This window comes from Pristiophorus japonicus, chromosome 17 (assembly GCF_044704955.1).
Source record: "Pristiophorus japonicus isolate sPriJap1 chromosome 17, sPriJap1.hap1, whole genome shotgun sequence".
NCBI classification, from domain to species: Eukaryota; Metazoa; Chordata; class Chondrichthyes; family Pristiophoridae; genus Pristiophorus; species Pristiophorus japonicus.
The window spans coordinates 32,975,005-32,989,149 of NC_091993.1; the positions used below are offsets into that span (position 1 = coordinate 32,975,005).

At 52.3% G+C, this 14,145-nt stretch overlaps 1 protein-coding gene across 3 annotated transcripts in view; it reads right to left on the reverse strand.

Annotated features, from left to right (window-relative positions):
• The window catches only part of dis3l (DIS3 like exosome 3'-5' exoribonuclease), a 48,649-nt gene extending 46,266 nt beyond the window's left edge, over positions 1-2,383 (reverse strand). For all 3 annotated transcript variants that reach the window (XR_011587449.1, XM_070858591.1, XM_070858590.1), the window contains exon 1: positions 2,119-2,383. Coding sequence is in view for 2 of the 3 variants with exons in the window: in XM_070858591.1 (XP_070714692.1) it covers positions 2,119-2,371 (253 nt within the window). In the remaining variant the exon portion in view is untranslated. The remainder of the gene's footprint in view (positions 1-2,118) is intronic.
• Between the last annotated feature and the right edge of the window lie 11,762 nt (positions 2,384-14,145).

Sequence of the window (14,145 nt, forward strand, 5' to 3'; positions counted from 1 at the left end):
TTTGTTAAAACGTGTGGTGGCCGTTGCACACCAGCCACATAATATGTTAGTTGCAGAAAAAAAGCACTAGATTTTCAGATGAGACCTTAAACTGGTGTTTGCCTGTTCAAATAAATGTAAAAGAACCCATGACACTATTTGAAAGATCAGGGAGTTCTCTCGACATCCTGGCCAACATCATCATCATAGGCAGTGCCTCGAAATCGAGGAAGACTTGCTTCCACTCCAAAAGTGAGTTCTCAGGTGACGGAACAGTCCAACACGGGAATTACAGTCTCTGTCACAAGTGGGACAGACAGTTGTTGAAGGAAAGGGTGGGTGGGGAATCTGGTTTGCCGCAAGCTCCTTCCGCTGCCTGTGCTTGGTTTCGGCATGCTCTCGGCGACAAGACTCGAGGTGCTCAGCACCCTCCCCGGATGCTCTTCCTCCATTTAGGGTGGTCTTTGGTGTCAGTGGGGATGTTGCACTTTATCAAGGAGACTTTGAGGGTGTCCCCTGCCCACCTGGAGCTTGCTTGCTGTGTAGGAGTTCCGAGTAGTGCGCTTGCTTGGGGAGTCTTGTGTCCGGCTTGTGGACAATGTGGTCTTCCCAACGGAGCTGCTAGAGTGTGGTCAGTGCTTCACTGCTGGGGATGTTGGCCTGATCGAGAACACGGACGTTGGTGCGTCTGTCCTAGTCAACACCCCTCCCTAAACCATCATCAGATTATCCGGTTATTCATTTAGTTGCTGTTTGTAAGATCTTTCTGTTTGTAAATTGGCTGCCACATTTATTTGTATACCAACACTGACAGCACTTCAAAAATAATTCATCAGTTGTACAGCATTTTGGGATATCCCGAGGTCATGAAAAAGCTAAAATGCAAATTCTTTCTAGATTAGAAATTCTACCCAATTCATATCATCTATATTTTTAAAGAATTATCTTATTTAGTTCTTACTGTGCCAGCCTTGGCTCATTGGGTAGCACTCGTGCCGGAGTCAGAAGGTCCTGGGTTCAAGTTCCACTCCAGAGACTTGAGCACAGAGTCCAGGCTGACACTGCAGTGCAGTACTGAGGAAGTGACACACTGTCGGAGGGGCAGTACTGCAGAAGCACTGCACTGTACTGTCGGAGGGGCAGTACTGCAAGAGCGCCGCACTGTCGGAGGGGCAGAGCTGAGGGAGCGCCGCACTGTCGGAGGGGCAGAGCTGAGGGAGCGCCGCACTGTCGGAGGGGCAGAGCTGAGGGAGCGCCGCACTGTCGGAGGGGCAGGGCTGAGGGAGCGCCGCACTGTCGGAGGGGCAGAGCTGAGGGAGCGCCGCACTGTCGGAGGGGCAGAGCTGAGGGAGCGCCGCACTGTCGGAGGGGCAGAGCTGAGGGAGCGCCGCACTGTCGGAGGGGCAGAGCTGAGGGAGCGCCGCACTGTCGGAGGGGCAGAGCTGAGGGAGCGCCGCACTGTCGGAGGGGCAGAGCTGAGGGAGCGCCGCACTGTCGGAGGGGCAGAGCTGAGGGAGCGCCGCACTGTCGGAGGGGCAGAGCTGAGGGAGCGCCGCACTGTCGGAGGGGCAGAGCTGAGGGAGCGCCGCACTGTCGGAGGGGCAGAGCTGAGGGAGCGCCGCACTGTCGGAGGGGCAGAGCTGAGGGAGCGCCGCACTGTCGGAGGGGCAGAGCTGAGGGAGCGCCGCACTGTCGGAGGGGCAGAGCTGAGGGAGCGCCGCACTGTCGGAGGGGCAGAGCTGAGGGAGCGCCGCACTGTCGGAGGTGCCATCTTTCGGATGAGGCGTTAAACTAAGGCCCCGTCTGCCCTCTGGATATGTAAAAGATCCCATGGCCACTATTTCGAAGATGTGCAGGTTGGAGCTCTCCCTGGTGTCCTGGGGCCAATATTTATCCCTCAACCATTAATCACAAAAAAATATGATCTGGTCATTATTCGATTGCAGCCTGTGGGAGCTTGCTGTGCCCAATTGGCTGCCGCGTTTCCCACATTACAACAGTGACTACACTTCAAAACAAACGACTTCATTGGTTGTGAAGCGCTTTGGGCGGTCCTGAAATGCGAGTCTTTTCTCTTTGAGTTTACGAGCGGCTGGAGTATTGTTGAAAGTTACAGTGCTTCCCCCTTTGGTTGTTTACCGTGGCGGCACTGAGCCTGGCACAGGGAGCTGTGGCAGGGCACCGACTCCCTCAGGTAATGCTCCCTCACCACACGGACAGATCGCCCCTTGCAGCTCCTCAGGTGCAGCACCTTCTCCGTCTTTATCATTATGCGGCCAATCGGAGCTTGATTCTCTTTGTCAGAGCCCGTCTCCCCGCCGAGGGCCGCGGGGCCCACGCTCTTCGGATGCCAGGAGCTCGGACAGCCACCGCGCGCGCTCCTGCCGCCCATTCCCGCCTTGTCTCGCCCGGAACCGCTTGTCTCGCCTGACCCGGAAATGGAGCGGGCGCTGCTGCGGGGCAAAGCGAGCACGCATGCGCGGATCTACACAGGCCCATTCAATTGGGACAAATTCTCCAACTGCATTAGAACGTATGAAGAACTAGGAGCAGAAGTAGGCCATTTGGCCCCTCGAGCCATTCAATAACATCATGGGTGATCTTCGACCTCAACTCCACTTTCCTCATATCCCTTGATTCCCTTCATATTCAAAAATCTATCGATCTCCGTCTTGAATATGTTCAACGACTGAGCATCCACAGCCCTCTGGGGTAGAGAATTCCAAAGATTCACCACCCTCTGAGTGAAGAAATTTCTCCTCATCTCAGTCCTAAATGGCCAACCCCTTATTCTGAGACTGTGACCCCTGGTTCTAGACTCCCCAGCCTGGGGGGAAACATTCTCCCTGCATTATCCTATCAAGCCCTGTAAGAATTGTGTATGTTTCAATGAGATCACCTTTCATTCTTCTAAACTCTAGAGAATATAATCCTAGTCTACTCAATCTCTACTCATAGGTCAATCTCCACATCCCAGGAATCAGTCTGGTAAACCTTTGTTGCACTCCCTCTATGGCAAGTATATCCTTCCTTAGGTAAGGAGACCAAAACACTACACAAAGTTCTCCTCCTGCTGTTTTAATGAAAGACTTGCATTTCTATAGCACCTTTCATGACCACCGAACGTGTCAAAGCGCTTTACAGCCAATAAAGTTTTTTTTTGAAGTGTAGTCACTGTTGTAATGTGGGAAACGCGGCAGCCAATTTGCGCATAGCAAGCTCCCACAACAGCAATGTGATAATCACCAGATCATCTGTTTTTTTAGTGATGTTGGTGGAGGGATAAATATTGACCCCAGGACACCAGGGATAACTCCCATGCTCTTCTTTCAAATAGTGCACCTGAGAAAGCAGATGGGGGCCTCGGTTTAACATCTCATCCGAAAGACGGCACCTCCGACAATTAAATAAGCGCAACCTTCTTTTTACGTGAATCGCTCTTCAAAACTAAATGTATCTTTGCATTTTAATGGATTTCCGAGCTGCCTCATTCTTTTTGGTCATATAAATTTTCATTTGGAAAACATCTTCCTGTCTAAGCAGCTCTACCAAGCAATAAATCTCACTAAATAGTGGTGAGTTTCACAGCTTTGAGGCTAGTTTTACATTCAATCGTACCACAAAAGATATAAACTGTCATACATTTTTGCAAGGTATTCGATGTTGGTTGATAAAACTGTTTTGCAAATCCAGATATCGATATAAAGATATCAAATTGAAAGATCAGGTGTACAATGTAGAGGGAAGTATCTCCTAGGCTGCCCTTATACTGCCACTACTGGTCTCAGATTACTATCTATCTCAGTGTCCTATTTGAAGCAAAAGACAGAAAGGAGATGAGTAAAAGTGGAGAGCAGAGAAACCCAAGGCAAAAAACAAAAAGGGCCACTGTACAGCAAAATTCTAAAGGGTCAAAGTGTAATAAAAAGGCAAGCCTGAAAGCTCTGTGCCTCAATGCGAGGAGTATTCGGAACCCAGGAGAGGGCTCTGAGCTAGTTAGAGTGGGTGAGAGCTCAGATGAACAGGACCCCAAGAAAGAATGCAAAAGGCAGGAGGCAACAGAGCAGAGTAGCACTGGGGTAAGGGTAAACCACAAGGTGATAGGAAGGGACAATATGTATGAATATAAGGGGGCTGCAGGAGGGGTCAAAACTAAAAATCATGGTTTAAAAACACTCTACCTAAACGCACGCAGCATTCGAAATAAAGTAAATGAGTTGACAGCACAAATCATTACAAATGGATATGATTTGGTGGCCATTACAGAAACGTGGTTGCAAGGTGGCCAAGACTGGGAATTAAACATACAGGGGTATCTGACAATTCGGAAGGATAGACAAGAAGGGAAAGGAGGTGGGGTAGCTCTGTTAATAAAGGATGATATCAGGGCAGTTGTGAGAGATGATATTGGCTCTAATGAACAAAATATTGAATCATTGTGGGTGGAGATTAGAGATAGTAAGGGGAAAAAGTCACTGGTGGGCGTAGTTTATAGGCCCCCAAATAATAACTTCACGGTGGGGCGGACAATAATCAAGGGAATAATGGAGGCATGTGAAAAAGGAACGGCAGTAATCATGGGGGTTTTTATCCTACATATCGATTGGTCAAATCAAATCGCACGGGGTAGCCTTGAGGAGGAATTCATAAAAAAACAATCCCGTATGCATTTTAAGAACAGTATGTTACAGAACCTACAAGGGAGCAAGCTATCTTAGATCTGGTCCTGTGTAATGAGTCAGGAATAATAAACAATCTCCTCGTAAAAGATCCTCTCGGAATGAGTGATCACAGTATGGTTGAATTTGTAATACAGATTGAGGGTGAGGAAGTAGTGTCTCAAACAAGCGTACTATGCTTAAACAAAGGGAACTACAGTGGGATGAGGGCAGAGTTGGCTAAAGTAGACTGGGAACACAGACTAAACGGTGGCACAATTGAGGAACAGTGGAGGACTTTTAAAGGAGCTCTTTCATAGTGCTCAACAAAAATATATTCCAGTGAAAAAGAAGGGCGGTAAGAGAAGGGATAACCAGCCGTGGATAACCAAGGAAATAAAGGAGAGTATCAAATTAAAAACCAATGCGTATAAGGTGGCCAAGGTTAGTGGGAAACTAGAAGATTGGGAAAATTTTAAACAACAGCAAAGAATGACTAAGAAAGCAATAAAGAAAGGAAAGATAGATTACAAAAGTAAACTTGCGCAAAACATAAAAACAGATAGTAAAAGCTTTTACCGATATATAAAACGGAAGAGAGTGACTAAAGTAAATGTTGGTCCCTTAGAAGATGAGAAGGGGGATTTAATAATGGAAAATGTGGAAATGGCTGAGACATTAAACAATTATTTTGCTTCGGTCTTCACAGTGGAAGACACAAAAACCATGCCAGAAATTGCTGGTCACGGGAATGTGGGAAGGGAGGACCTTGAGACAATCACTATCACTAGGGGGGTAGTGCTGGACAGGCTAATGGGACTCAAGGTAGACAAGTCCCCTGGTCCTGATGAAATGCATCCCAGGGTATTAAAAGAGATGGCGGAAGTTATAGCAGATGCATTCGTTATAATCTACCAAAATTCTCTGAACTCTGGGGAGGTACCAGCGGATTGGAATGCAGCTAATGAAACACCTCTGTTTAAAAAAGGGGGCAGACAAAAGGCAGGTAACTATAGGCCGGTTAGTTTAACATCTGTAGTGGGGAAAATGCTTGAAGCTATCATTAAGGAAGAAATAGCAGGACATCGAGATAGGAATAGTGCAATCAAGCAGACACAACATGGATTCATGAAGAGAAAATCATGTTTAACTAATTTACTGGAATTTTTTGAGGATATAACGAGCATGGTGAATAGAGGTGTACCGATGGATGTGGTGTATTTAGATTTCCAAAAGGCATTCGATAAGGTGCCACACAAAAGGTTACTGCAGAAGATAGAGGTACGCGGAGTCAGAGGAAATGTATTAGCATGGATAGAGAATTGGCTGGCTAACAGAAAGCAGAGAGTCGGGATAAATGGGTCCTTTTCGGGTTGAAAATCGGTGGTTAGTGGTGTGCCACAGGGATCGGTGCTGGGACCACAACTGTTTACAATATACATAGATGACCTGGAAGAGGGGACAGAGTGTCGTGTAACAAAATTTGCAGATGACACAAAGATTAGTGGGAAAGCGGGTTGTGTAGAGGACACAGAGAGGCTGCAAAGAGATTTAGATAGGTTAAGCGAATGGGCTAAGGTTTGGCAGATGGAATACAATGTCGGAAAATGTGAGATCATCCACCTTGGGAAAAAAAACAGTAAAAGAGAATATTATTTGAATGGGGAGAAATTACAACATGCTGCAATGCAGAGGGACCTGGGGGTCCTTGTGCATGAAACTCTTTTTGGGAGTAAACAAAAAACATTAAACCGTGCCCCCCCGATCTGGGGGAAACACCAAACATTTACAGGCCCTTTTATTTTTTTGTGGTTTTTTTGGGGGTTTTTTTTGGGCACAAAAACATATTTTTTCTCCAAGTGCCCCCTATAAAAGGGGAGGGGGACACTAAAAGCACCGGCAATTAAAACAAATTAACTTAAAAACATAAAATCAAATTAAAATTTGGTTGCTGGGCGTGATGATGCACTCCAGTCCTCCTTGTGCATGAAACTCTTTTAGAGTCTACCTATAAAACATAAAACATTAAACCGTGCCACCCGACCTGGATGACACACCAGACATTTACAAGGCCCTTTTTTTTCCTTTTTTTTTTAGGGTTTTTTTTTGGGCACTAAAATCACCTTTTTTCCCCAGTGCCCCCTATAAAAGGGAAGAGGACACTAAAAGCACCGGCAATTAATACAAATTAAACTTTAAAACGTAAAATCAAATTAAAATTTGGTTGCCGGGCGTGATGATGCACTCCAGTCCTCCTTGTGCATGAAACTCTTTTAGAGTCTACCTGCAAAACATAAAACATGTATCCGTGCCACCCGACCTGGATGACACACCAGACATTTACAAGGTCCTTTTTTTCTTTTTTTTTTTTTTGGGCACTAAAATCAAATTTTTTCCTTTTTCCAGTGCCCCCTATAAAAGGAGAGGGGGACACTAAAAGCACCGGCAATGAAAACAAATTAAACTTTAAAACGTAAAATCAAATTAAAATTTGGTTGCCGGGCGTGATGATGCACTCCAGTCCCTCCGGTGCCCACCTCTCGCGGAAGGCCGCGAGCGTACCGGTGGACACCGCGTGCTCCATCTCCAAGGACACCCTGGACCGGATGTAAGAGCGGAAGAGAGGCAGGCAGTCAGGTTGAACGACCCCCTCGACCGCCCGCTGCCTGGACCGGCTGATGGCACCCTTGGCCGTGCCCAGGAGCAGTCCTACGAGGAGGCCCTCGGACCTACCCGCTCCCCTCCGCACAGGGTGCCCAAAGATCAGGAGAGTGGGACTGAAGTGCAGCCAGAATTTCAGGAGCAGCCCCTTCAAATAATGGAACAGGGGCTGCAACCTCGTGCACTCAATAAAAACATGGAACACGGACTCCTCCAGACCGCAGAAATTGCAGGCGGCCTGGGAGTCCGTGAACCGGCTTAAAAATTTGTTGCACGGCACTGCTCCGTGCACCACCCTCCAGGCCAAGTCCCCGATGAATAGTGGGAGGACCCCTGCGTAGAGTGCCCTCCATCGGGGACCCCCGCCTCCTCCGGACGGCAAGATGGTACGCCACGGCGTGTCCGGACGGCCGGCGAGGATGGCAAAGTTGAGAGTGTGCAGGAGCAGCCCGTACAGGAAACCCCTCCGCGCGGAACTGAAAGGCACGGAGGGGATTTCCCCGAGGCGGCTCAAGTTGTGAGGCGCCGGCCCCCGAGGGAGGTTCCGGGGTTTGGCGCCGATGAGGAATTCCGTCCGGACGGGGGTCAGTTCGGATGGGATCTCCCCACGTGCTTGAGCCTCCTCGATGCACCTAACGGAGTCAGGGCCCAGAGCTGTTTTTAGCGACTCGATGGCATCGGCCGCGTGGCGGACATTGGCAGAATTTAGGCGCCGCGTCAGCGTGTCTGGCGCCATCCAGCCCGCTCCTCCGCCATCGAGCAGGTCCCTGACCCTGGTCTCCTTGTGCATGAAACTCTTTTGAGTTTACCTGCGAAAACATAAAACATTAAACGGTGCCACCCGACCTGGGTGACATTCCAGACATTTACAAGGCCCTTTTTTTTTTTCCCCCCCTTTTTTTTTTGTGTTTTTCTTTTTTTGGTTTTTTTTTTGGGCACTAAAATCACAATTTTCCCCAGTGCCCCTATAAAAGGGAAGGGGGACACTAAAAGCACCAGCAATGAAAACAAATTAAACTTTAAAACGTATAATAAATTAAAATTTGGTTGCCGGGCGTGATGATGCACTCCAGTCCCTCCGGTGCCCACCTCCCGCGGAAGGCCGCGAGCGTACCGGTGGACACCGCGTGCTCCATCTCCAAGGACACCCTGGACCGGATGTAAGAGCGGAAGAGAGGCAGGCAGTCAGGTTGAACTACCCCCCTTGACCGCCCGCTGCCTGGACCGGCTGATGGCACCCTTGGCCGTGCCCAGGAGCAGTCCTACGAGGAGGCCTTCGGACCTACCCGCTCCCCTCCGCACAGGGTGCCCAAAGATCAGGAGAGTGGGACTGAAGTGCAGCCAGAATTTCAGGAGCAGCCCCTTCAAATAATGGAACAGGGGCTGCAACCTCGTGCACTCAATAAAAACATGGAACACGGACTCCTCCAGACCGCAGAAATTGCAGGCGGCCTGGGAGTCCGTGAACCGGCTTAAAAATTTGTTGCACGGCACTGCTCCGTGCACCACCCTCCAGGCCAAGTCCCCGATGAATAGTGGGAGGACCCCTGCGTAGAGTGCCCTCCATCGGGGACCCCCGCCTCCTCCGGACGGCAAGATGGTACGCCACGGCGTGTCCGGACGGCCGGCGAGGATGGCAAAGTTGAGAGTGTGCAGGAGCAGCCCGTACAGGAACTGAAAGGCGCGGAGGGGATTTCCCCGAGGTGGCTCAAGTTGTGAGGCGCCGGCCCCCGAGGGAGGTTCCGGGGTTTGGCGCCGATGAGGAATTCCGTCCGGACAGGGGTCAGTTCGGATGGGATCTCCCCACGTGCTTGAGCCTCCTCGATGCACCTAACGGAGTCAGGGCCCAGAGCTGTTTTTAGCGACTCGATGGCATCGGCCGCGTGGCGGACATTGGCAGAATTTAGGCGCCGCGCCAGCGTGTCTGGCGCCATCCAGCCCGCTCCTCCGCCATCGAGCAGGTCCCTGACCCTGGTCTCCTTGTGCATGAAACTCTTTTGAGTTTACCTGCGAAAACATAAAACATGTATCCGTGCCACCCGACCTGGATGACACACACAAGACATTTACAAGGCCCTTTTTAGTTTGTTTTTTTTGGGGGGTTTTTTTGTGGTTTTTTTTTGGGCACTAAAATCAAATTTTTCCTTTTTTCCAGTGCCCCCTATAAAAGGAGAGGGGGACACTAAAAGCACCGGCAATTAAAACAAATTAAACTTAAAAAACGTAAAATCAAATTAAAATTTGGTTGCCGGGCGTGATGATGCACTCCAGTCCCTCCGGTGCCCACCTCTCGCGGAAGGCCGCGAGCGTACCGGTGGACACCGCGTGCTCCATCTCCAAGGACACCCTGGACCGGATGTAAGAGCGGAAGAGAGGCAGGCAGTCAGGTTGAACGACCCCCTCGACCGCCCGCTGCCTGGACCGGCTGATGGCACCCTTGGCCGTGCCCAGGAGCAGTCCTACGAGGAGGCCTTCGGACCTACCCGCTCCCCTCCGCACAGGGTGCCCAAAGATCAGGAGAGTGGGACTGAAGTGCAGCCAGAATTTCAGGAGCAGCCCCTTCAAATAATGGAACAGTGGCTGCAACCTCGTGCACTCAATAAAAACATGGAACACGGACTCCTCCAGACCGCAGAAATTGCAGGCGGCCTGGGAGTCCGTGAACCGGCTTAAAAATTTGTTGCACGGCACTGCTCCATGCACCACCCTCCAGGCCAAGTCCCCGATGAATAGTGGGAGGACCCCTGCGTAGAGTGCCCTCCATCGGGGACCCCCGCCTCCTCCGGACGGCAAGATGGTACGCCACGGCGTGTCCGGACGGCCGGCGAGGATGGCAAAGTTGAGAGTGTGCAGGAGCAGCCCGTACAGGAACTGAAAGGCGCGGAGGGGATTTCCCCGAGGTGGCTCAAGTTGTGAGGCGCCGGCCCCCGAGGGAGGTTCCGGGGTTTGGCGCCGATGAGGAATTCCGTCCGGACAGGGGTCAGTTCGGATGGGATCTCCCCACGTGCTTGAGCCTCCTCGATGCACCTAACGGAGTCAGGGCCCAGAGCTGTTTTTAGCGACTCGATGGCATCGGCCGCGTGGCGGACATTGGCAGAATTTAGGCGCCGCGCCAGCGTGTCTGGCGCCATCCAGCCCGCTCCTCCGCCATCGAGCAGGTCCCTGACCCTGGTCTCCTTGTGCATGAAACTCTTTTGAGTTTACCTGCGAAAACATAAAACATGTATCCGTGCCACCCGACCTGGATGACACACACAAGACATTTACAAGGCCCTTTTTAGTTTGTTTTTTTGGGGGGGTTTTTTTGTGGTTTTTTTTTGGGCACTAAAATCAAATTTTTCCTTTTTTCCAGTGCCCCCTATAAAAGGAGAGGGGGACACTAAAAGCACCGGCAATTAAAACAAATTAAACTTAAAAAACGTAAAATCAAATTAAAATTTGGTTGCCGGGCGTGATGATGCACTCCAGTCCCTCCGGTGCCCACCTCTCGCGGAAGGCCGCGAGCGTACCGGTGGACACCGCGTGCTCCATCTCCAAGGACACCCTGGACCGGATGTAAGAGCGGAAGAGAGGCAGGCAGTCAGGTTGAACGACCCCCTCGACCGCCCGCTGCCTGGACCGGCTGATGGCACCCTTGGCCGTGCCCAGGAGCAGTCCTACGAGGAGGCCTTCGGACCTACCCGCTCCCCTCCGCACAGGGTGCCCAAAGATCAGGAGAGTGGGACTGAAGTGCAGCCAGAATTTCAGGAGCAGCCCCTTCAAATAATGGAACAGTGGCTGCAACCTCGTGCACTCAATAAAAACATGGAACACGGACTCCTCCAGACCGCAGAAATTGCAGGCGGCCTGGGAGTCCGTGAACCGGCTTAAAAATTTGTTGCACGGCACTGCTCCATGCACCACCCTCCAGGCCAAGTCCCCGATGAATAGTGGGAGGACCCCTGCGTAGAGTGCCCTCCATTGGGGACCCCCGCCTCCTCCGGACGGCAAGATGGTACGCCACGGCGTGTCCGGACGGCCGGCGAGGATGGCAAAGTTGAGAGTGTGCAGGAGCAGCCCGTACAGGAATCCCCTCCGCGCGGAACTGAAAGGCACGGAGGGGATTTCCCCGAGGCGGCTCAAGTTGTGAGGCGCCGGCCCCCGAGGGAGGTTCCGGGGTTTGGCGCCGATGAGGAATTCCGTCCGGACGGGGGTCAGTTCGGATGGGATCTCCCCACGTGCTTGAGCCTCCTCGATGCACCTAACGGAGTCAGGGCCCAGAGCTGTTTTTAGCGACTCGATGGCATCGGCCGCGTGGCGGACATTGGCAGAATTTAGGCGCCGCGCCAGCTTGTCTGGCGCCATCCAGCCCGCTCCTCCGCCATCGAGCAGGTCCCTGACCCTGGTCTCCTTGTGCATGAAACTCTTTTTGGAGTTCACCTGCAAAACATAAAACATTAAACGGTGCCACCCGACCTGGGTGACACTCCAGACATTTACAAGGCGCTTTTTTCCCCCCCTTTTTTTTTTTGTGTTTTTCTTTTTTTTTTTTTTTTGGGCACTAAAATCACAATTTTTCCCCAGTGCCCCCTATAAAAGGGAAGGGGACACTAAAAGCACCGGCAATTAAAACAAATTAAACTTTAAAACGTAAAATCAAATTAAAATTTGTTTGCCGGGCGTGATGATGCACTCCAGTCCCTCCGGTGCCCACCTCTCGCGGAAGGCCGCGAGCGTACCGGTGGACACCGCGTGCTCCATCTCCAAGGACACCCTGGACCGGATGTAAGAGCGGAAGAGAGGCAGGCAGTCAGGTTGAACGACCCCCTCGACCGCCCGCTGCCTGGACCGGCTGATGGCACCCTTGGCCGTGCCCAGGAGCAGTCCTACGAGGAGGCCTTCGGACCTACCCGCTCCCCTCCGCACAGGGTGCCCAAAGATCAGGAGAGTGGGACTGAAGTGCAGCCAGATTTTCAGGAGCAGCCCCTTCAAATAGTGGAACAGGGGCTGCAACCTTGTGCACTCCATAAAAACATGGAACACGGACTCCTCCAGACCGCAGAAATTGCAGGCGGCCTGGGAGTCCGTGAACCGGCTTAAAAATTTGTTGCACGGCACTGCTCCGTGCACCACCCTCCAGGCCAAGTCCCCGATGAATAGTGGGAGGACCCCTGCGTAGAGTGCCCTCCATCGGGGACCCCCGCCTCCTCCGGACGGCAAGATGGTACGCCATGGCGTGTCCGGACGGCCGGCGAGGATGGCAAAGTTGAGGGTGTGCAGGAGCAGCCCGTACAGGAAACCCCTCCGCGCGGAACTGAAAGGCACGGAGGGGATTTCCCCGAGGCGGCTCAAGTTGTGAGGCGCCGGTCCCCGAGGGAGGTTCCGGGGTTTGGCGCCGATGAGGAATTCCGTCCGGACGGGGGTCAGTTCGGATGGGATCTCCCCACGTGCTTGAGCCTCCTCGATGCACCTAACGGAGTCAGGGCCCAGAGCTGTTTTTAGCGACTCGATGGCATCGGCCGCGTGGCGGACATTGGCAGAATTTAGGCGCCGCGCCAGCGTGTCTGGCGCCATCCAGCCCGCTCCTCCGCCATCGAGCAGGTCCCTGACCCTGGTCTCCTTGTGCATGAAACTCTTTTTGGAGTTCACCTGCAAAAACATAAAACATGTATCCGTGCCACCCGACCTGGATGACACACACAAGACATTTACAAGGCCCCTTTTTTATTTATTTTTTTGTGTTTTTTTTTTTGGGGCACTAAAATCAAATTTTTCCTTTTTCCAGTGCCCCCTATAAAAGGAGAGGGGGACACTAAAAGCACCGGCAATTAAAACAAATTAAACTTTAAAACGTAAAATCAAATTAAAATTTGGTTGCCGGGCGTGATGATGCACTCCAGTCCCTCCGGTGCCCACCTCTCGCGGAAGGCCGCGAGCGTACCGGTGGACACCGCGTGCTCCATCTCCAAGGACACCCTGGATCGGATGTAAGAGCGGAAGAGAGGCAGGCAGTCAGGTTGAACGACCCCCTCGACCGCCCGCTGCCTGGACCGGCTGATGGCACCCTTGGCCGTGCCCAGGAGCAGTCCTACGAGGAGGCCCTCGGACCTACCCGCTCCCCTCCGCACAGGGTGCCCAAAGATCAGGAGAGTGGGACTGAAGTGCATCCAGAATTTCAGGAGCAGCCCCTTCAAATAGTGGAACAGGGGCTGCAACCTTGTGCACTCAATAAAAACATGGAACACGGACTCCTCCAGACCGCAGAAATTGCAGGCGGCCTGGGAGTCCGTGAACCGGCTTAAAAATTTGTTGCACGGCACTGCTCCGTGCACCACCCTCCAGGCCAAGTCCCCGATGAATAGTGGGAGGACCCCTGCGTAGAGTGCCCTCCATCGGGGACCCCCGCCTCCTCCGGACGGCAAGATGGTACGCCATGGCGTGTCCGGACGGCCGGCGAGGATGGCAAAGTTGAGGGTGTGCAGGAGCAGCCCGTACAGGAAACCCCTCCGCGCGGAACTGAAAGGCACGGAGGGGATTTCCCCGAGGCGGCTCAAGTTGTGAGGCGCCGGTCCCCGAGGGAGGTTCCGGGGTTTGGCGCCGATGAGGAATTCCGTCCGGACGGGGGTCAGTTCGGATGGGATCTCCCCACGTGCTTGAGCCTCCTCGATGCACCTAACGGAGTCAGGGCCCAGAGCTGTTTTTAGCGACTCGATGGCATCGGCCGCGTGGCGGACATTGGCAGAATTTAGGCGCCGCGCCAGCGTGTCTGGCGCCATCCAGCCCGCTCCTCCGCCATCGAGCAGGTCCCTGACCCTGGTCTCCTTGTGCATGAATCCCAAAAAGTTAGTTTGCAGGTGCAGCAGATAAT